The sequence below is a fragment of the Petaurus breviceps genome, unplaced genomic scaffold, assembly GCF_028583685.1.
Source record: "Petaurus breviceps papuanus isolate PSGF00001 unplaced genomic scaffold, PetGlider_PUasm1.0 91041, whole genome shotgun sequence".
NCBI lineage: Eukaryota > Metazoa > Chordata > Mammalia > Diprotodontia > Petauridae > Petaurus > Petaurus breviceps.
This window is the reverse complement of record NW_027187400.1, coordinates 8212302-8233046: the sequence shown is the minus strand read 5'-3', so window position 1 is coordinate 8233046 and position 20745 is coordinate 8212302. Positions and strand designations below refer to the sequence as shown.

Genomic DNA, 20745 nt, shown 5'->3' with positions numbered 1-20745 from the left:
AGACCTAGAGAGAAACAAATAACCAGGAAATGAGTGTGATCAATAGTGTCAAAGGCTGTTGAGGTCAAGAAGGATGAAGACTAAGAAAAGAGCATTAGACAAGGCAATGAAGAGACCACTGGTAACTTTGGAGAGAGCCATTGAAGGATGAGGTCAGAGGCCAGTAAAGAAGGGAGTGTAAGGATGTGGAGACATTGAGTGGTGATGGCTTTCTCCAAGGACTCTGTAACCACGCCTTTTCCTAGGGTGTAAAATCACAGGATCAGGCTGAACTTCGAGATATCCCACAAAGTCTGATGACTCACCCATTAAAAGAGTGAAAGGTGGGTCCTTCCCTAATTCATTTCATCAAACATTTATGAAGGTCCTGCTCAGTGTAAAGGGGGAAAGGTAATATGGGGACATGGAGATGGCCTTGGGGTCTCTTGGTTCAGATCTCTGACACATTCCATGGTAAATCACTTAATCTCTGGGTGCCCCAAGGCAACTCTCTAAGACTGAACTTTACAGAGTTGTCTGTCTACATCAGTGACTAGAGTTTCCACACACAGGAATTTCCTACATGGATGAAATCACCATATTGAAATCACAAAAAATAACAACAAACCCCATTGTATTGGGGACAAAGACAGATATAAAACAGACTCAATATTGGAACACAGCTTCTCCTGGGGAGACACAACACGCACTCTGATTAGTAAAAACACAGTAATTTTAAGGAGAAAATCCTAATAACTGGGAGGGGGAGGGAGGGAATCAGCAAAGGCCTCATGTAAGAGGAGGCACTGAAGCCATAAGGGGTTACAGCTTTCTCTACCTTAGGGGAACAATAGTCCAGCTGTGGTCTGACCAGAGGAGGCTGTCATGTCCATGGTCCTGGAAATCATGATTCTCTCAATGCAGCTGAAGATAGTTTTCTTGGCTGCTCTGTTATACTTATAATGAAATCACAATCCACTATGACCCTGATCTTTTTCAGAGAACTCTTAAGTCCCCTCACTTCCTCCATCTTATTCTTGTGAAATAGATGTTTTGAATCAAAGTGTACCAGTTACACTTAACCCCTCTTAAATTTCATTGCTAGAGATGGCTGCCTGTTCTAGCCTGTCCAGATTGTTCTGAAACCCAACTATATTGTCCATTACATGGTAGTTAATTCCTCCCAGGTTCGGGTGCTCTAACTCAGTTTAACAGTCACACTGTCTTTACTTTTGACCAAGTCATTGATAAAAATGTTAATGGGCACAGGACTAAGTATGGATCTCGGAGACATTCAACTAGGGACCTTCTGTGTTCTTATTAGTTGACCCATTAACATCTATTCTTTGAGCCTCACCATATATAACCAGTTCTAGGGCTTAGCACAGTACCTGGCACACAGTAGGTGCTTAATAAATGTTTCTTGCTTGACTGACTGATTGAATTCACATAATAACCTACTTCTTTCCATCTTTTCTAAAAGAACAGAATGAGAGACTCTAGCAAATGTATGCCTAAGACCTTGGGTAAATTGGATCTAGAATGATTCCCTCATCAAACAGTTTAGTAACCCTGTTGACAAAGGAAATAAAGTTAGTATGTCATTCTCAACAAGGCCATGCTGACTCTTTGTGACCACTAGTTTGCAAAGTGTGTTCTCAACATTATCTCCTTTTGTCCTCACAACAACCTCATGTGTTATTATGCCCATCTAACAGATAAGGAAACTGAGACCCTGAATTAAGCGGTTTGCCCAGTTAGTAAGATCTGGAGGCAGGAACCTAAGCCAGGATTCTCACCCATTCCACTGCTCCATAAGATCAGATGTTTCTTAATCATATAGTCCTTTAATTATATAGTCTAGGTTTTGCCACCAACCAAAGTCAACTTTACCAGCCTAAAGTTTATCAGACCCAATTATGTTCCCCTTTTGAAAAACCAAGGCAACAACTGGTCTTTTCTTTTAGTCCCACATTACTTTCCCATTCTCTAAGATCCTGCCAATGGTTCAGCAACCAGAATTGCCCACACTTTCAATCTCCAAAGATGTCCTTCACCTGGGCCAGGTGACTTGGCAGGACATTTCAGGGCTCTCTTAGGTTTTCTAAGATCCAGAGAAACTCAAAGAAACCCGAGGCCCAAAGTTTCACCAACAGATGTTTTCATTTCACAGATCAGGCCACATCGGGAGCTATTTTGTAGAAACAATTTTCAGGTTAAACATTAGTCAAGCCTTCATTAAGCCACAATTAGCACAGTGAAAAACAGCTAATTCACATCTCCAAGAGCCAAGAAAAGGGACAGGGCACGGCTGCTATTTCCCACACTCAACTCTAAGCCACAGGAGCAAGTAAACATCTCCTGTTTGGGAAGACCTGAGCAATATAAAGAATGAAACAACTACTGATTACCTCCTAAATAAAACCCAAACTTGTTAGGTTGTCATTCAAGGCCTTCCGTGTGTCTTCCCAGCATTAGCTCGTATTACTTCTTCCTCCGATTGTGCTCTAGCCAAACTGAGATGTCACACGTATTACACCTGGCAAGCCTCCCCACTACCTGCTGTTTGTTTAATTAATTAACTAATTAAGCAAATCATTCATTTACCAGGCATTTATCAAGTGTGTGTTACAGTCAAGTACTGGGGACAGAAAGATAAACTGTGAACCAGGCTATCCTCTGGGAGCTGGTATTCTAGAAGGGATAGGGATGGACTATGTGAACAGGGAAGGAAATGTTCATGAACGCAAACTCACAAGGTGAACAAGTGCAAAATATATAAAAAGTAAACAAAGTCATTTTATGGTAGGGGACAACATTGACTAGAAGGAAAGAAAGGATTTCAAGAGGAACTCTAGGATTTGACAATCTACGTGGGGACATAGATGTGCAGTTACTTATAACCAGAGCTATAACGGGGGTGGGGTGTTGGGAGGTGTGTGGGGGGGTGAGGACAGAGCTTTGTCCCAGGTCCACAAGTAGATACATTTCCTCCTTATTATGGTTTGAAGTCTAATGTTCTTATACCTCGAAATTTTCCACCAGCCTGTACGATGCCCCACTCTCACTTGTATAGGGGAGAAAAAGCAGAGGCATGAACAGGTAGAGATTAATGGGAACAGTTAGCTGTGGTCAAACTGTGCTGTCATGCCACCCCATTCCCTCACTCTCCCTACCTTCCTTTGGCCATCCCTCCCCCCATCTCAGGACTTTAACACCAGGCCTCAACTACCCTCTCATCCTGGAACTTCCCTCAGTGCCTGGGAAGGAATATCCCTAACTTTCTCCCTTTATGAGTTTCTCCTCTAGCCTCCATTTTGGGAACTGATCTTACTGGCTGTTTCTGACTCTCAAGACTTTGCTTTCAGGCCCCACTGTGGCTACTTTCCTTTCCCCCTTCCCTTTCAGCTCCCTTTTCTGTTATTTTTCCCTATTAGAACGTAAGCTTCTCAAGGGCAGGGGCTGTCTTTCTTTTTGCTTGTATTTGAATCCCCAGGGCCTAGCACACTGCTTGGCATATTTCAACTGCTTAATAGAGGTTTTTGTTTTTTCCTTTCCTTTTTAGACCTCGGTGAAAAATTCCGATTTATACTACTGATTAGATGGGTATTCAATCCCCTGGATGCAAGTCCTTCTGCCGGGCAGCCCACAACCTTTCCTCTCCCCATCCTGTGTGATTCTAAATGCATATCTTTCTAAAAACCTTCTGTAGAAGATTCACCCACTACACAGAAAGCCTTTCTCTGCTTCTCCCAAGATTTCAGGGGAACCAGTGCAGTCAATGCAACCAGTCTTTCAAGCTCCCTGCCTAGATGGTCAATGGAAGACTGAGAGAGCAGGGAAGATTAGTCTTTTCTGTAATCCTCTTGATTCATGACACGTCTGTTGTCAGTCACACACACCTTTAATTTTGTCCTTCAAGTTACTTCTCAAGGGCAAGTCATTGCTGGAAACAGTCTATAGCCTACTGTCTCCCCCCCTACCAATTCTAAGGAATGGGAGAGATGGGAAGGGGGAGAAACTTGATCTCACCCCAAGTGTCAGGGGAGATTGCAAATGGTAAGTACAAAGTTCAGAAGACAGAAAGAGATAAACAGATAGTTAGGCAGACAAATAGACAAGCAGACAAGACCAGTGGTCTTTTTCAGACACATAGAGAGCAGTATAGTCTGGGGTATTCAGAGAGGGCTTTCTAGAAGCACTGGCACACCTAGAATCTGGTAAACTTGGCTCCGAGCAGGGCTTCGTTATTTCAAAAGCCCCGAACCAATCTGTGCCAGGCTTTCTATCTCCTAGTGTGTGACTCCAGCTGGGACTGGGAGACTCCAGTCTGGCTTTGGGTCCCCTCAGGCCTGTAGGGTGCTCTGGAAGCCAACAGCCCCCTGGGGGCTTTCTAGAGCAAACCTGCCAGATGTGAGAGGAGGGAAACTGTGTCTGGAGGGGAATGACAGGGCATCCCTTGCATTCCTCAGTGATGGATCAATAAGGTATGCTTAAACAACCTCTTCAGGATCATTTGTCATGAGACCTCAGGCACACCTGGGTCAGTGAGGCCTCTTCCCCCAAACTGGCTTTCAAAGCAGGACAAGAGGAGAAGCATCACTTAGGTTCAGGTCAGTTTGGAAGACTCTTAGGCCACTCTGTACTTGTAGGATTCATCAGCTTAAGAAAATAGAAAGGCTTTGTTCCAGTTTGAACTGGTTTGCCCATTTTTTTTTTTTAACTTTGGTTCAAGTAAAAAAAGATTAACATTTGAGGTCAATTCAGGGCTTAGTCAATTAGGGCAGTTTATTCTGAGATTTTTTTGTTGTTGTTGGGTTTATTTTTGCCTACAGTTCACTTTGTTTCAAGGCCTTGCCTGAAAGGCATTTTGCCTTTACTTGGCATCCTGATTTACTTGGACACCCAGTAGTTCTGCCTGGAAACTAAAGTCAGCTACAGATGGCTGTGGAATCCAAGACAGGCACTTCTAAAGGGGTACTTAGTAGGCCCACCTAGGGAAAAGCAAGAGGTCAGACTTTAGGAAGAAGAAAGTTCTGAGAGTTATGAAGTTACCCCCTCCTGAGAATTTTCTGAAGAACATAGAGTCGGAGGGGAGGTACCTTAGAACACAGAATATCAGAGATGAAAGGAGACTTAGAACACAGAATATCAGGGATGGAAGGGGCCTTAGAACACAGCATATCAGGGATGGAAGGGGCCTTAGAACACAGAACATCAGAGATGGAAGGGGCCTTGGAACTTGCAGTGTCAGAGCTGGGAGAGATTATTGCTCTTTCCCTTTTTTAGACTGTTTTATGAACAGGTTGAATTCTTGTCCCATGACTCCCCACTCCTTCTTCCTCTTCCATGTAAAAAAAAAAAGAGCAAAGGATCAGTCTTATTCCCATTCAATAAGCATGGATTAAACAACTCCTCCATAGAAGGCTGGGGCTACAAAGATGAAACCCAAACCAGGGCAGTCCCAATTCTCAAGGATATTTTAGGAACCGCTAGGGAAATCCAGCAAGGCTACCAAGAGGAGGCGACAGCTTTGCTGAGCCTTGACAGGATCCAGGTATTCTAAGAGGCAAGGACAGGGAGTATTTCAGACCGGTGGGAGGCCAGCCTATGATGGAGCTGGCTTTCTTTCTCCTTCCCTGTGATGCCTGTCCATCCTAAGAAGGACTGAGGGTAGTGCTAGCTGGACGAGGGCGATACTCTCTAAAAAAAGGAAGGGTGGAGAAGGGCAGGGTGACTCCGCAGGCAAAAAGCCACATACGGGAAGGGGGTGGGCTGGGGTTACTGGGCTTAAAGGATTTCTAGGGTCTCAGGTCCAGAGGGCGGTGGCGGAAGGAAAGGTGGGGGAAGGGGGGGCGAACAACTTCTTCCTCGGCCTGGAGGGGCCTCCTCAGACATGAGGTCACTGGGCACAGCCCCAGCAGCCGAGGGAAGGGCGGGCGTTGCAGCTGAGGACAGAGTTAGGCTCCGGGCCGTTTGGGGAATTTCCCTTCCACTCCCCGGGGAGAGGCGGGAGGCGGACTCCAAGAACAGGCCTTAAAACTTCCCCTCCCACTCCGAAAGCATTGCCCACCTCTCAACTAGGGAGAGGCCACTCCCCTAAGGAAGGGGAAGGGGAGCCTAGGCTTCGGGAAGCTCTTGGGAGCCAGCTTGGCCCGGGAGAACAATAGCGCTGGAGCGCCGGCCCCACCCCTTCCTTTCCATAACGGGGATCGGGATAGGGATGGGGAGAAGAGGGACCAGCGCGGGCTCCCGCCTCCACTCAGAGAGGCCACGCCCCTTCTCCTAAGGGAGGAGGGGAGCTGGGAGGCACCGGGGGAAAGAAAGAGAGGAGAGGGTGGTAAAAGAACAGAGGAAATCTCCCTCAGCCCCGCAACTAAAAGCGACCTCTCCCCTTTTTCTGGAGCAGTGTGTCCTTATCTCTCCCACCCTACGCTACTTATATTATACTTAGCAGGTACCGAACAAATTGTACCCTTTCCTGTCAGTCAACAAGCATTTATTAACTGCCAGGCACTGGGCTAAGGAGCGAAACAAACATTTATTAAGAGTCTACTGTGTGCCAGGCTCTGAGCAAAGCGATGGGGAGGGACGCAAAGAAAGAAAAGAGACAAAACAAAACATCAAACCAGTCCCTGCATTCAAAGGATCTCCCAGTCTAATGGGGAAGCAACAGCGTATAAACAAGATAAATTAGGGAAGGTAGTAAAATCGAGAGATGGAAAAAGCTTCTTGCAGAAGGCTGGAGTTAGAGGAGGAGGTCTGAGAAGAGAGGGAGAGGGAGAGGGAGAGAGGGACGGAGGGAGGGAGGGAGGGAGGGAGAGAGAAAGAGAGAGAGAGAGAGAGAGAGAGAGAGGTGAAGAAGAGAAGGGGCAGGTCCTGGCTTTCTTTTAGCTTGTATTAATACCCCCAGAGCTTACTTAGCACAGTGCGTGGCACATGGTGAGCTCTTAATCAATGCTTGTTAGAAAAAGAGAACGAAGGAAGTGGGTAGAGGGGGAAAGAAGAGAGAAAGGGGATAAAGGAAGAGTGGTGATGAGAGTTGGTGAAAGAGGGTGAGGAGAAGGGAGACGAAGGGAGAACCGGGAGACTGTGGAGGAGAAAGAGCGAAGGGAATAGAGATGGGAAGGGGAAGAGAGGAGTGAGGAAAGGAACATGCCGGGGGCAAATGGAGCAGAGAGGAGGAGACGGTGGGGAACCGAAAAGCAGGGGCGGAACCCAGCAAGGAGAGGGATGTGGGCGGGGCGGAGGACGTGGGCGGGACCAGGAGGAGGATGAGGCGGGGTTCGGAGGAAGTTCGGTGTGGCGATAGGCGGAGGGGCGGGCGGCACGAGGCACACTGGTCCCGCCCCCGCCGGCCGTTATAGTGGGCACGAGCGCCGGCCGCCGCCTCCTTTCAGTCGCGCTGAGCAGGCAGAGCGTTGGGTCGGTCCCGAAGGGAGTCCGAGCGGCCCGGAGGGAGCGCGAGAGCGAGTGTGAGTGCGGGAGTTCGAGCGGGCGGAGGCGCGCGGCCGGACCAGTAGCGAGCAGCCCAGGGAGCCCGAGGAGCCCGGCCATGGCGCTGTCGATGCCGGTGAACGGGCTGAAGGAGGAGGACAAAGAGCCCGTCATCGAGCTCTTCGTCAAGGTGAGGGGCTCCCGGGACCCGACGGGAGGGAGCCTCGAGGAGCACGGAGCGGGGCCCAGCGGGGCCCCTTCCGAGCCTGCCCGCTCGCCCGCCCAGCCGCCCCATTGTCTCTGCAGGGCCGTCCGCCCAGCGCAACTCGGGGACCCAGCCCGGCTCAGCGTCCAGCCTCGGAGCGTGGGCGCCGCTGCTCCAGCCCCGGGGCCTCGTCCAGGCAGTCCTCCCCCATTAAAGGATCCTGTCCGACGAGAGCCCCCGGGGACTCGCGGGCTGGAGGGAACCTTTGTTAGTGCGGGGAGAGTGGGTGTGTGGAGGGGGGAGGGGGCTCAGAGTGTCAGAGCTTGGGAGGGCCCTTAAAATATGAAATGTCAAAACTGGGAAAGATCTTAGAACTTGGAATGTCAGAGCTGGGAGGGACACCGAACATGGGATGTCAGAACTGGAAGGAGCCTTAGAACCCAGATGTTAGAGCTGGGAGGGGTCTTAGAACACACTGTCAGAGCTGGGAGGGCACGTAGAACACGGTATTAGAGTTTGAATTGCCCTTAGAACATAGAACTTTGGAGATGGAAGGACAGGCATACAGAAGCTAGGAGCAGGAGCTGCTAGGAAGCTGGCAGCTTAGACCAGAGCTGAGTGAGAAGAGTGACAGCGGTCTCAGATCTCAAGAGTGTTAGAAGTAGAAGGGCCACTAGAGCCTTTACCTCTTCCCCCATTTTACCCATGCTAACCTTGTGACCACAGAAATATCAGTAACTTTTCCCAAAGTCACATGACTAATGAGTGAAAATGAGATTCAAACTTGGTCTTTTGACACAGTTCTAAGCTCTTTCCACTATGGACAGGGTCGTTAGGGAGGTTTGTGGGTGGGTAAGATCCTTTTCCCAAATTAGAGTTTTTAAGGGGAGATTCTGTTGGGAGTACTTTGTGGAGATGGGAAAAGCTGCTGTGATCAAACTGTCCCCCAACCTCTCTTGCTCTGACTTTCTTCTGAGGCATCTGGGATGCCTGATTCTGAGGAATCAGGAAGATCCTGGGTTCAAGTCCAACCTCAGATACATACAGGCTGTGTAATCATGGGCAGGTCATTGCACTCATTGCTTCAGTTTGCCCTGATGTAAAATGGGGTATTATAATAAAAGCATCTACCTCCCAGGGATATTGTGTTCAGTTCAAATGAGACGACTGTAAAGTGCTTATCAAAGTGCCTGGCATGTAGTAGGTCCTTAATACATGCTTGTTTCCTTCCTTCTCTCCCTTCCCTCTGTTTTCCCAAGAAACCTGTGTAGAGATCTTTTATCTCTTGTCTCCTTTTCCTCTGTTTAGAGGATTCTCTGTGTTCCTTATAGCCCACTCTGGGCTTCTTCCTAGCTTTGTGGAAAGCCACTGAAGCGACAGTGTCCATTTATTGACAGCTCCTTTGGCCATGGAACCAGGGGAGTTTAAGATTAAGACACAGAATCAGTATTATCCAGCCAAGACACTTGTGAGGAGAGAAACATTGTTTTTTTTTTTTTTTTGAGAACAAAACATTTTAGAAAATGGCATATTAGTGGAAAGATTTCTGGTTTTAAAGTCAGGAGAGAGTTGTGTTCTAATCTTGCTTCTGACACTTCATAGCTAACTTACTGAGCTAAGTCACTTGACTTCTCTGAACCTTAATTTCCTTTTGTGAGTCTCAAATGAGGTAGTCTATTCAGAGTTTTGTTGACCTTAAAGTGCTGTATAAATATAAGTTGTGATTCATAGCATCAGAAAAAAAAATAGTAGCTTCCGTAGCTCTCCTATTGAGCTAATTTGGCTGACTGAGATTAAAATACAACTTTTTGAAAAATTGCTATAAAAATGGATCAATTCCCAAGCCTCTGGAAAAGATAATAGAACTTTCCTAGTTAATTCTTTGACCATCTGGTTTTCTTCTTTCTCAAACATCGAGTATCTGCATGATTCAACATTTTGCCCACTGTAGCATGTGTTGCTGTCACAGGACCAATTGTGTGTTGTCTTTTGTTTTAGCAGAGAAATTGTGATGACAAAAACATCCATAGCCACCATGGATGGGGGGGTTTACACTATTATTCTTTTTCCTTTGTTGCTTTACATTTTTTTTTCAGTTTCTAGACTACCAGAGTAATTATTCATAACACTTCTCTCTCTTTTTAAAAATTCTTGATATTTTCACTTTAAAATGGGAGGGGAGAGAATTTTTATGATTGTCTAGGTGTATGGTCAGCCTCTTTAAAATCTTTGAGATTTTTAGCCTCTTTTGTTAAATGACAGAGATTCACTTAGATGTTGACAGCAATTCAACAGTTACTCATTCAGCAAACTTTTATTAATGTTGACTGGTTGTATACCAAGTTGTGCTTTGGGACATCTTGGGAGGGGTATATAACATTTATGTCCTCATGAGGCATAAGCATGAGCACAGGTCACTGTAATATGTATCACACAGCAAATATGTTCAAACCAAGTACTGTGAGAAGATGACTGGGGGAGAAGTTATGGAGGCTGGCCATTATCATTCCAATGACAATGTAATTTGAAATTTTGAATTTATAGTTCTCAGGAATTTTCTGAGTGAAAGTCGGGGAGGGGTTGTTTTGGGAGAAGCGTTGCTGTTTTGTAAGTGATATAAAGGTCCTCAAATGGGAGATTTCTTTAAGATACTGGTTTCACCTTTTGGTTCAGAGAAGGACCAGCCAATTAAGCAGCTCCAGGTTACTTCATGGTTTTGGAGGTACGTGGGGTGACAAGTCTTACCTTGAAAAGGATCTGAAATTAGGAGAGAAGGGAATGTTTGGAGGGAGGGCAGGGACAGGGTCGGAGCCTTTTCTCTCCTTGAGTGCCAAAAACCTTGTCTTAAATTTGCCAGCTCTTATTAAATTCATACTTAATTTGAATCGAAAGGGAAGGATGGTGGAGAGAGTTGAGAAACTATCTTGATCATACTTGAATTACCTTGATGGGTCAATTTATCCTTAATCATTTTGTTAATCAACCTGCATTTCCTATGTGTCTGCTACTTTTCTATTCTTACGTGCCCTCAAGGAACTCACATTCAAATGCATGAACCTACATGCAGACTGCTCTGTATGTACCTGATATCTACCTGGCAGGTGGAGGATGATTTCTGGGGGAAGACACTGAGATGAAGGAGGCCTGGGGAAGGAAGCCAGGAGGTGGATTCTGTGTGTGACAACCATGGATAGCAGTTCAGAAAACAGGAGCAATGGGATGTTACTTTTGTCCCTCAGATTCTCTTTTCAGAACCTATGTGGGAAATATTTGAGGTGGTGGTAGTGGAACTATTCAAGTCAATACAATATTTTTTAGGACAGAGAGGGTAGAGGGAGATTGCTGTTATCCTTGTGTTAGCCTCAACGGTAGTGTTACAAACCTGTTCTACTCTGGATTTGTAGTAGAACATTATTATTTATACTTAACAGTATCTAACCTGGATGAAATAGATTGAAAACAATGCTTTTTGGGAGATACGTTAAAGATATTTGAATGACCTGTATAAGACAGTGAAGGACACTGGACTTGGAGACAGAAAATTTGGGTTTCAGTCCCAGTTCTGCTGCTTATGAGCGTGGTCAAGATACTTTTCTGAGCCCTAGCTTCTTTATCTACAAAATGAGAAGAAGAATAATTGCCCTGTTTATCCTGTAGCTTATTGAAGAGCCACTGACTTAGTTCTGTGAATTGCTATATAAATGGCCACTTATTTTAGGGTTTCAGGATGTAGAGTTAGAAAAGAATTCAGGGCTCAAATAATCCAAGCTCCTGATTTTTATGGATAAGGAAATTGAAACACATGGAAAGGAAAACCTAGGCATCATCCTAGGACCAGGAAGCTCAGAGCTGAAAGGGGCCTCAGAGGTCACTCAGCTTCATTCCCTCATTTATGTTGGAAGAGCAGACTTAGATAAGTAAGGTGAATTGCCTAAGCTCACACAGGAAATCAGCATCATAGAGGGAAGAGTAAGATTTGAATCCAGGTCTCTGACTCCTCTAAATCTCTGTCTTCAAATCCTATCTTCTTCTTTTTTTTTTTTTTATTAATGAATGAACAAAAAGGGATTTTAAATTGTTTACTATGTCTGTGTCAGGCATTTTGAAAATACATTTTTATTTTCTTAAATATTTCCCAATTACATTTAAAACTTTTTAACATTCATTTAAAAAAATTTTGAGTTTCGAATTCTTTCCCCTCCATCCTGACTCTCCGTTTTCCTTGAGAAGGCAAGCAGTTTGATATCTTTTTATCCTATTTTTTATTTTTTTGGAGGGAGGAAGACAGGGCAATTGGGGTTAAGTGACTTGCCCAAGGTCTCAGGGCTAGTAAGTGTTAAGTGTATGAGGCTGGATTTGAACTCAGGTCCTCCTGACTCCAGGGCTGGTGCTCTATTCACTGCACCACCTAGTCACTCCAAGCAGTTTGATATCAATTATACATGTGGAGTCTTGCAAAACATATTTCCATATTAACTGTGTTACAAAAAAAACAACAACAAACAAAAAGCCCCTAGAAAAATAAAGCAAAAACAGTATACTTAAATCTTCATTTAGAGTTCGTCAGTTTGCTCCGTGGAGGTGGATAGCATTTTTCATCATGGGTTCTTTGGAATTGTGTTGGATCATTGCTTTCAGAGTAGCTAAGTCTTTCATAGTTGACCATTGTATAGTATTGCTGTTACTTTATACAATGTTTTCCTGGTTCTGCTCATTTCACTTTGCATCAGTACATTTAAATCTTTCGAGGTTTTTCTGAAATGATTCTGTTCTTTGTTTCTTGTAGCACAGTAGTATTCTGTCACAATCACTTACCACAACTTGTTCAGCCATTCCCCAATTGATGGGCATCCTCTGAATTTCCAATTTTTTTGCCACCACAGAAAGAGCTGCTGTAAATATTTTTGCACAAATAGGTCCTTTTCCATTTTCTTTGATCTCTTTTGGGACACAAGTCTACTAGTGATGTTGCTGGATCAAAGAATATGCACAACTTTATAACCCTTTGGACATAATCTCCAGCACAGTTAGACTAGTTCATAACTCTACCAACAATGCATTTGTGTCTCAATTTTTCCACAACCCTTCCAGCATTTGTCCTTTTCTTTTACTCTCATGTTAGCCAGTCTGATAGTGTGAGTTTTAATTTGCATTTCTCTAATCAGTAGTTATTTAGAGCACTTTTCATGTAACTATTCAGAGTTTTGCTTTCTTCTTCTGAAAACTGTGTCAGTTATTTTTCCTCAGTGTTAAATAGAAGCAAGTAAGACAGTTCCTACCCTCAAGGAGCTTACATTCTAACAGGGGAAGACTACACAGATTGTGGAATGATGGTCATTATAGTAAAAACTAAGACACAAGATTTAGCCATTTCTCATTTTAAAATGAGAAAACTAAAGCTCAGATGTCCATGGAGGGGAAATCTACTCTTTTTTGAGGAAGGCTGTTCCACTCTGACTGAGGTGGCTCCAATTCTTGGGAACATTTTTCCTTATGTCAAAACACTACCTTGATTTCACCAACTCTTGCCTGTTGCTCCTAGTTTTGCCTTCAGGAGGCCAAACAGACCAAGTCTAATCCCTGCTGCATGAGACAGTCATTCAAATGCCCTAAAATGGTTTTCATGTCCCTGGGGAGTCTTTTCTGCTCCAAGCTTCCTTTAGCCCAACATGGCTGTTTCCACACAGACCAGTAAACCACCAGTGCAGTCAGTCAGGACAACCCTTATTTATTACGTGATCGCAGTGTCTGGAACAGCATGCATGGTACTGAGGAAGACAGAATGTACATGAGAAGTAGACCTTCTTCTCGTTGAGTTATTTGTACTCTCCAGGAGGATTTAAGACTCTCTTAACCAGTTCACATGGACTGTTTGTGCTCGACCTGTGGTAGAGCATTCCGAGCTTGTGTTGGGCTGATCAGACACAGTCAGTCACACTGTAACTTGACTCTAACATAGTGATTTCATTTTGGTCCTCTTCTAGAACGAAGGACAACCACCAACCAACCTGGTACTGCATGGACAATAAGTATACCAGAGACTTGTGAATCAGAAGGGATGACCTTTAGGCCTGCCTGGCTATGCTTATTAAATGGAATGGAATTCTCTAGGCCTGCATGGACTCAAGACCCTTCACTTTCCTGTTTGCTCTGCTACCAGCGTTCTCCAGTTTATCATGTTCCTCCCCCAAACACAGTGCCGACAACTGACCCTAGCACTCCAGCTGGGGTCTGAGTACAGCAGAGGTCTTGCCAGGAAGCCACTTATTGTCCATTGCACCCCAAGATTGTTCTGGCTTTTTGGGCTGCCATAGCACCTTGTGGACTCCTGAAATTTTCAGTCCACTAAGATCCCCAGCCCTTTAACTGCAGATTAGCTGCTTTCCAACCATGTCTCCTCTTCTTTTACTTGTGAAATTGAGTTCTTGAATCTGAGTGTTGGATTTTGCAATTATCTCTACTGAATTTCATCCTTATCAGTTAAACCTGACTTTTTAGATAACTGACTATAATTTCATGTGGCCTCAGATTTGAAATGCATGTTGTCTGAGTCTATCCAGGTTATTGATAAAAACCATAAACAGCACAGAACCCAGCCCTGATCCTTGGGGCCTGCCACCAGAAACCTTCTTTTCAGCTGCAGCCTGTGTAGTACAGACTTGGAGGTGCTTTGAAATCTTCCTCCCTCCTAGCTCCTCACTTCTGCCTCAATGCTCTCTTTCATCCAGCCCCTTTATGTGGCCACTTCTGAAATTCAGGTCCTCATTTCCTCTTCCCAGGACTATTACAGTCACCTTCTAATTGATCTCCTTGCTCCCCAGTTCAAGCTTCACACTGCTTCCAAAATAACTTTCCTAGGACACAGCTCTTCTATGTCACTTGCCTGCCTCTGTGGTGCCTGGGACAAGACAGACTCCTCAGCTTGAAGCTCTCCAGATCTGCTTCTAACCTACCTTCCCAAATGCAGTTCATATTTTCCTCTGCATATACTGCATTCCAGCACAGCGACCCTGATTGCTGTTCCCCAAACTCCTCGTTCTGTTTCGGCCGCCTTTGTCCCTTTGCATTCCTTCCTCACTGCCTCTCAAATGGGGTGCTACCCCCCCCCCCCCGGTCAGAGCATTCTCCTTCCCCAAAATATCTTGTATTTACTTGTCTGAATCCACATGATTTCCCTCCACTAGTAAACTGTAACCTCCTTGAGGTTGGAGGTTGAGAAGCTTTCCTCTTTTGTCTTTTGTTTTGTCTTTTATGCAGTGTGTGGCATACTGCATTTCATATCGTGTATGTGGTTTCTTAATACATATGTGTTGAATTAAATTGAACTGAGTGCAGAGGAGGAGGTGAACCATTCAAAATAAAGAGGAAAAGCCAAGAATGGCAAGGGGGCTGGCTCTTGACGTAATTTAAAGGCAGGAAACTGGTGCAGGATTGATAGCCTTGGAAGGAAGAAGGCTGAGGATGGGAATGATTCAAACTTGTGGTGCCGGCCAGGCGGCTATTTATAAAGGGATGCCGACAGACGCGGAAAAACCTCCCTCAGCACTGGAGAGCTTGCCCAGCACCGTGTCCCCATTCTCAGGATGCAGCCTTCTTTCTGGATCTCTTTTTTCAGACTGTCCTGGTCAGTAGCAGCTAGGACAAAACAAATGGCTAGAGCAGACAGGATCCTACTTTGCCAGGCTAACGTTGGACCAGGCCATCTCCTCTCACAGTGATGAGGGGTAGAAATCTCCTGGGAGAAGTTAGTGAAATAGCTGAACAGAAAACACCTAGGTCAATTTAAGAGAATGTTATCTTGGGTCTAGAGGGTTTGGCAAATTGTTACTGAGTTCCTTGAGGGAAAATTCAGGCTTCTGAGCTTTGTATTCCCCGCTCCCCAGTGGGAATGGCAAAGATCTTTTCCATTTTTCTTTTTGCCTAGACTGTCTTTGAAGGCTTATCAGTGGTTCTTTTAATGGAGCTAAGGTACAGGGTCGGTTTTTTAAAGGTGAGAGAACTCAGAGGAGAAGAAAAGGTTCTAAATTCTCATCCAGTTTAGTGAATTGTGAATTTGGGGTATTACACAATCTCCACATTAGAGCTGGACTGACCTTTAGAGGTCATCCAGTCTTTTGCTCTCACTTTACAGATGAGGAAACTGAGGCCCAGAGCTATGACGGCAACTTGCCTAAAATGGCAAGTTCATTCTGAGTCTTATAAGAAAACCTGGATATGGTGTACCTAAATGAGACTTGTGAATGGGGGCTTGTAGGAGGCAGGAGGGCGATGACGGAACTGCCCACTTCCTGTGCTCTTGGAGCCGTGGAGCCACAGTGGCTTGGATTTTCTTGAGCAGGGACTTAGAAAGGCCATAAAAGGGAATTTCATTAGGCAGGACAGGAAGTGATTAAGGCATGAATAAAAATGTCTTCCAAGTAGGGGGAAAGTCAGGATGGGTTTGGCAGTTCTAGAACTGAACCACTAAGCAGGCTTGCACAGGATAGCAGCCAACAGCCAGGTCATATTGCCTTGGCTTTTAGCTATAAACTCCCTGGGTGTGATTAAGTAGGTAGTGCAGTGAATGGGTCACAGGACCTGGAGTCAGGAAGACTTCAAATCTGGCCTCAGCCGCTCACAAGCTGTGTGATCCTGGGCAAGTCACTTAACCCTGTTTGGCTCAGTTTCCTCATCTGTAAATGAGCTGAAGAAGGAAATGACAAACCACTCCACAATATCTCTTCCCAAATGAGGTCGTGGAAGTGTGTATTTAGCCTGATTCCTAAGTCTAACTTTTTACTTTCATCTTTTTAAATCTGAAAATTAGCTCAATATAGCCTCAGATCCCAGTCCCAGGCACTGGTAGTGGGAGTAGCAATTAGCCCTATTGAGTCCCCTTTCTGCTCTTCCTTCATTCCCCCTTTCTGGTGTTGTTTTTTAAAAGCACAACTCATCTAATTGCAGCCTTGTGAGAGCAACAAAGAAACCTGTGGTGTAGGGCTGCCTGGAAGAGCTCAGGCCTGGGCCCAGAATATTGTCCAGACGAAGCAGCCACCCCTGGAGAAGAGGGAGCTCTTAGGGCCTCACCTTCACAACATTTCTGTTCCACTCTGGGGAGCAGCTCCTGGAGCCTCTGCCCTGGACTCCTGAGGCATCCATGCTGCCTTCTCAGCTGGCTGCAGAGGGGCTTGCAGAGGGCTCCAGTTAAAGACACTTAGGTGGGTTCACATTTATCTAGAATTCATGGGCAAGACATTGGGTACTCCCCTGCCACTGCGCCTCCTTCTCCACAAATTGTTGATTGTATTGGACTAATTGCTAATACTCTGTAGTCCAGTGAGATTTTGACCTATTCACAGGGAGAAATCAAGTCCATTAGAGGCCATGGAGGGTAGAAGTTGGTGGAATGGGTGGAAGGTGCAGAGATGGATGATAAAGTCAATGTAAAAGGGCTGTATCACTTATTATTTGGAAGTACTTTCCAAGGGAAGCTTCAGGAGAGAACAGTGATTCACGTTTTAGATTTACATTGTGTTTGTCCCACAACACCCCTGTGTGTTATCATCCTGAATTTGACACTCTCCCCCTTTAGTAACTGTATGGCTCTGGGTAAAGTCACTTTACCTCTCCCAACCTCAGTTTCCTCATCTGAAAAATAATGGTACCCACCTTCCACAGTTGTGAAGATCAAAGGAGAGGCCATAAAAGTCTTCTTCCTTTCCAGGACCAGCTTTCTCTTTTCACTCTACCTCACTACCTTCTTCCTCCTTGGAGGGCTTTATGCTGAGGCTAGATTCTTGGAGGATTCTTACTCAGGAGTGATTTGTACTTTGAGGTACCTTCTATTGCCAAGAGTTTGTGAAACTCTGACCAGGAAGTGCAGTTGTATGGGCCACCTGTCACTGAGATGGTATAGCAAACGTGAGGTTGGGGAAGGAGGAAAGAGTCCAAACTGGGAATGGGAAATCAAATGATTGGATGGATGCTGACGTAATGAAATAGTTTTAAGTGGCATCTATTGGAGGGCTAGATTTAGGGCTAGAAGGAATGTAAAAGGTTGTTTAGTCAAACCCTGGTATTTTATAAATGAGAAACCTGAGGCCTAGAGAGCTTCTGGGATTTCCCAATGTCATGGGGTCAGCAAGGAGGAAAATTGGGATTTGAATCTGGGTAATTTGCTCTGGGAGGACAGGTAAGGAGAGGAAGATTAACGTGGAATTTTGCTAGAATAGGAGATTACTCCTTGAGAGCAGGGACTATTTTTCTGGTGTCCTTGTATTTTTAGAATCCAGCCCCAATGCTTCGTCCATAGTAAGCACATAGTATAAGTTTGGTATGGATTGTATTAAAAAAACAGTGTCATGATACTGTGAATTTTTTTTGACCCCCATGTTAACCAAAGGAGAAAGAGCTGGCCTAGGAGTCCAGAATGTGAGTCCTGGCCAGCTAGTTAGCTGCAGGAGGAAGGGACATAGGGATCCTCTAATCTAACCTCCTCATTTCACAGGTTAGGAAACAGATCTAGTAAGTTGAAATGAGTCCCCCAAGGTGGCAGAGATAGAGAGTGGCAGAGCTGAGATTACACTCCAGGTCACTGACGCTGAAAAGTCAGTGCTTTCTTTTACCCCCTTACCTCCTATGCTTCAGTTTCTTTGTGCATAAATGAGGGCCTTGAATAACAGAGTTAATCTCCATGATCCCTTCTCCCTCTTGATGACAGATGATTCCAAACTAGAGGTGCCAGAAATACAGAAGGGATGCCCAGCATTGCTGCCCGTACTCTTAGAAGAGTCCATGGTGGCAAACAAACCTTCTTGGTTTCTTTCCCCTATCATTGAATTAGGGGAAGCCTTAATTTAAAAAAGCAAAACAAAACTTTTTTTTGGTCTCACTCTGATTTCATTGGTGTAGGAGACATATCTGGCCATGACATTTGCACTTGAGAGATTTAGGGTTGCCCAGGACTCTCAACAGGTTAAGTGATCTCCCTAGAGTTCTGCAGCCAGAACATAGCAAAAGCCTGTTATCTTTGCCCCGTCCCCCCTCCCCCCAGCTGATGCCTCTTGGCAGTTGGACTAACCTTTTAATTACTAAGTTACATATTGGCTCACCATATCTGGCTTTCTCTTGAAAAATAATGGCATATTTTCTGCTTTCTATCCTGTACACAGGTATGTAGTATTGAGAGTTTACTCAAAATATTTGAAGACTTCTCCAGATGGGGGTGAATGGAGAAAAGCAGCCAGCTCATTAGAGGAGGGAGGAACTTGGTTAGATGTGGCATGGCGGCCCATTCCTCCTCTCCTCCCCCACTCTTTTGGGTTTTATGCGATAGACTTTGATATATTTCGTGTTGGACATCCTAACAAACCAGAAGGACCATTGCCCTGATTGGATCTTTTCAAGAAAGGGACAAATTGACTTATTTTGTGAAATCTGGCAGTACCCAGCCCCAAGCTGTGAGACACTGTGGCTGAAATTCAGGGAAAGCTGGAGGTGTCAGTCTAGCCTCTTTGTTTCACAGTTTTCCAGGTTCTCCTCATATTGTGCTCAGCATTTTGCACATACATATTTTTGTTCTCTTTATTGTGCTGTGGGCTCCTTAAGGAACAGCTAGGATTGTGTTGGTGATTTCCATCTTTGTTTTCTCAGCCCACCTGTATACAGTGGATGATTAATAAGTGTTTGAATTTAGTTTGAACCAGCAAACACAGGTATCACCCTAAGACCTGGAGCATAGTAAGTGCTTCTTGAATTATCTATAGCTCTGAGAATTCACCCATAGAACAGGAAATTTGGGGCTAGATGAGGAGGTGAAAAGCCTTCTTTTCTCAAGTAATTTTAAATGGGCGTTTTCCTTTTTTTGTCCAATCAATTGATTATTCCACCAAGAATTTTATAGTTTCTTGTTTAAAAATGAAGATTGCATATGCAATCGAGGTGTAGTTACAGTGTGTATGGGTTGAGATTAGCATTCAGTCTTTTTATATTCTCTGGGCTTTTGGTGTGTGGCCATAGTCTGCTCTTTGGGTTGGAAGGGACTTTCTAGGCCATCTCAGCCAGTCTGTATGAGAGTTTGGCATTGTACTGACAAATGGCCCTCCAGCTTTTGTCTGAAGACCTCCTGGTTCTGTTCTTTCCCAACTGAATTAAAACACTTTGCTTTTCTGATGTTTAACTGGCTGTGAAAATGGAAATAACAGCCTGCAAGATGATTGACATCTTTTCTCATTATCTCAGTAGAAAGGAGAGGTAGAGGAGCTCAGGATCGCTTTTTTAGTTAAGGCATTTATTTACAGGCATGTACTTTGGGCAGCACAATTTCACTCCATGGAAAACAAAGCACATAATGTCCTTTAAAAAAATAGATGCCCTAATGGCATAGTACAAGAATACCAACCATAAATGTTTAGCTTTACAGGATCACAGATTCCAAGTTGGAAGGGACTTCAGAGGCCATCAAAGTCAACCCCTTCATTTTATAGTTAAAAATGTTTTTACTTCAGTGGTGCTGAGCCAAGTTACAGGCTCTGATTTTTTTTTTTAAAGCAGGTTCTGATTTTTATTTAAACCCAAGTTAGTCTACCAGGCATCTGTTTCATAGGTTGCCATGTGAAAAAACAAAAACAAATATCCTGGTAGCTAGTCTTTTGGCTCAACTCACACTCTGCCTGCTGGAGGAGACTGTCCTGTCTGGGATCACCTTCCATTTGCTCTGCCTATATCTTGAGAGGTCTAATTATTTCCATGGTGTCTGCCCTGAGAGTGTTAGGGCCTTGAAGGTAGGGATTCTTTTTGCCTTTTTTGCGTCTTCCAGGGCTTAGCAGAATTCCTGGCTGTCATTAAATGATTAATAAAGGCTTTTTGATGGTGAGCTTCTCCATCAGAGCTCAGGTGATGGATAGTGTCCCTTTGGGAGGATTGACCATACTGAGGGCTTCCCCAGGCCGAGCCTTTGAGATGCAGCCCAGGCTCGCCTCTGCACTCTTCTTTAGCCTGGTGTTAAGGGCTGTGATCTGCCGAGTCTCAGCTACTGCCTGCCCTGGTGAACCAAATCTGTCAGATGTGGGCCTAGTTGCTTCGGTATGGGTGCTTCTCCCAGGGCAGAGATGTAGACCAGCCAAGTATTCTCATCTTCACCAATT

At 44.8% G+C, this 20745-nt stretch overlaps 1 protein-coding gene across 1 annotated transcript in view; it reads left to right on the top strand.

The window, feature by feature from the left end:
* Positions 1–20745, top strand: part of CLIC4 (chloride intracellular channel 4) — a 325774-nt gene that overhangs the window by 225630 nt on the left and 79399 nt on the right. The window contains exon 2 of the mRNA XM_069079454.1: positions 7378–7606. Within this exon, the coding sequence (XP_068935555.1) occupies positions 7535–7606 (72 nt within the window). The 5' untranslated portion in view covers positions 7378–7534. The remainder of the gene's footprint in view (positions 1–7377; positions 7607–20745) is intronic.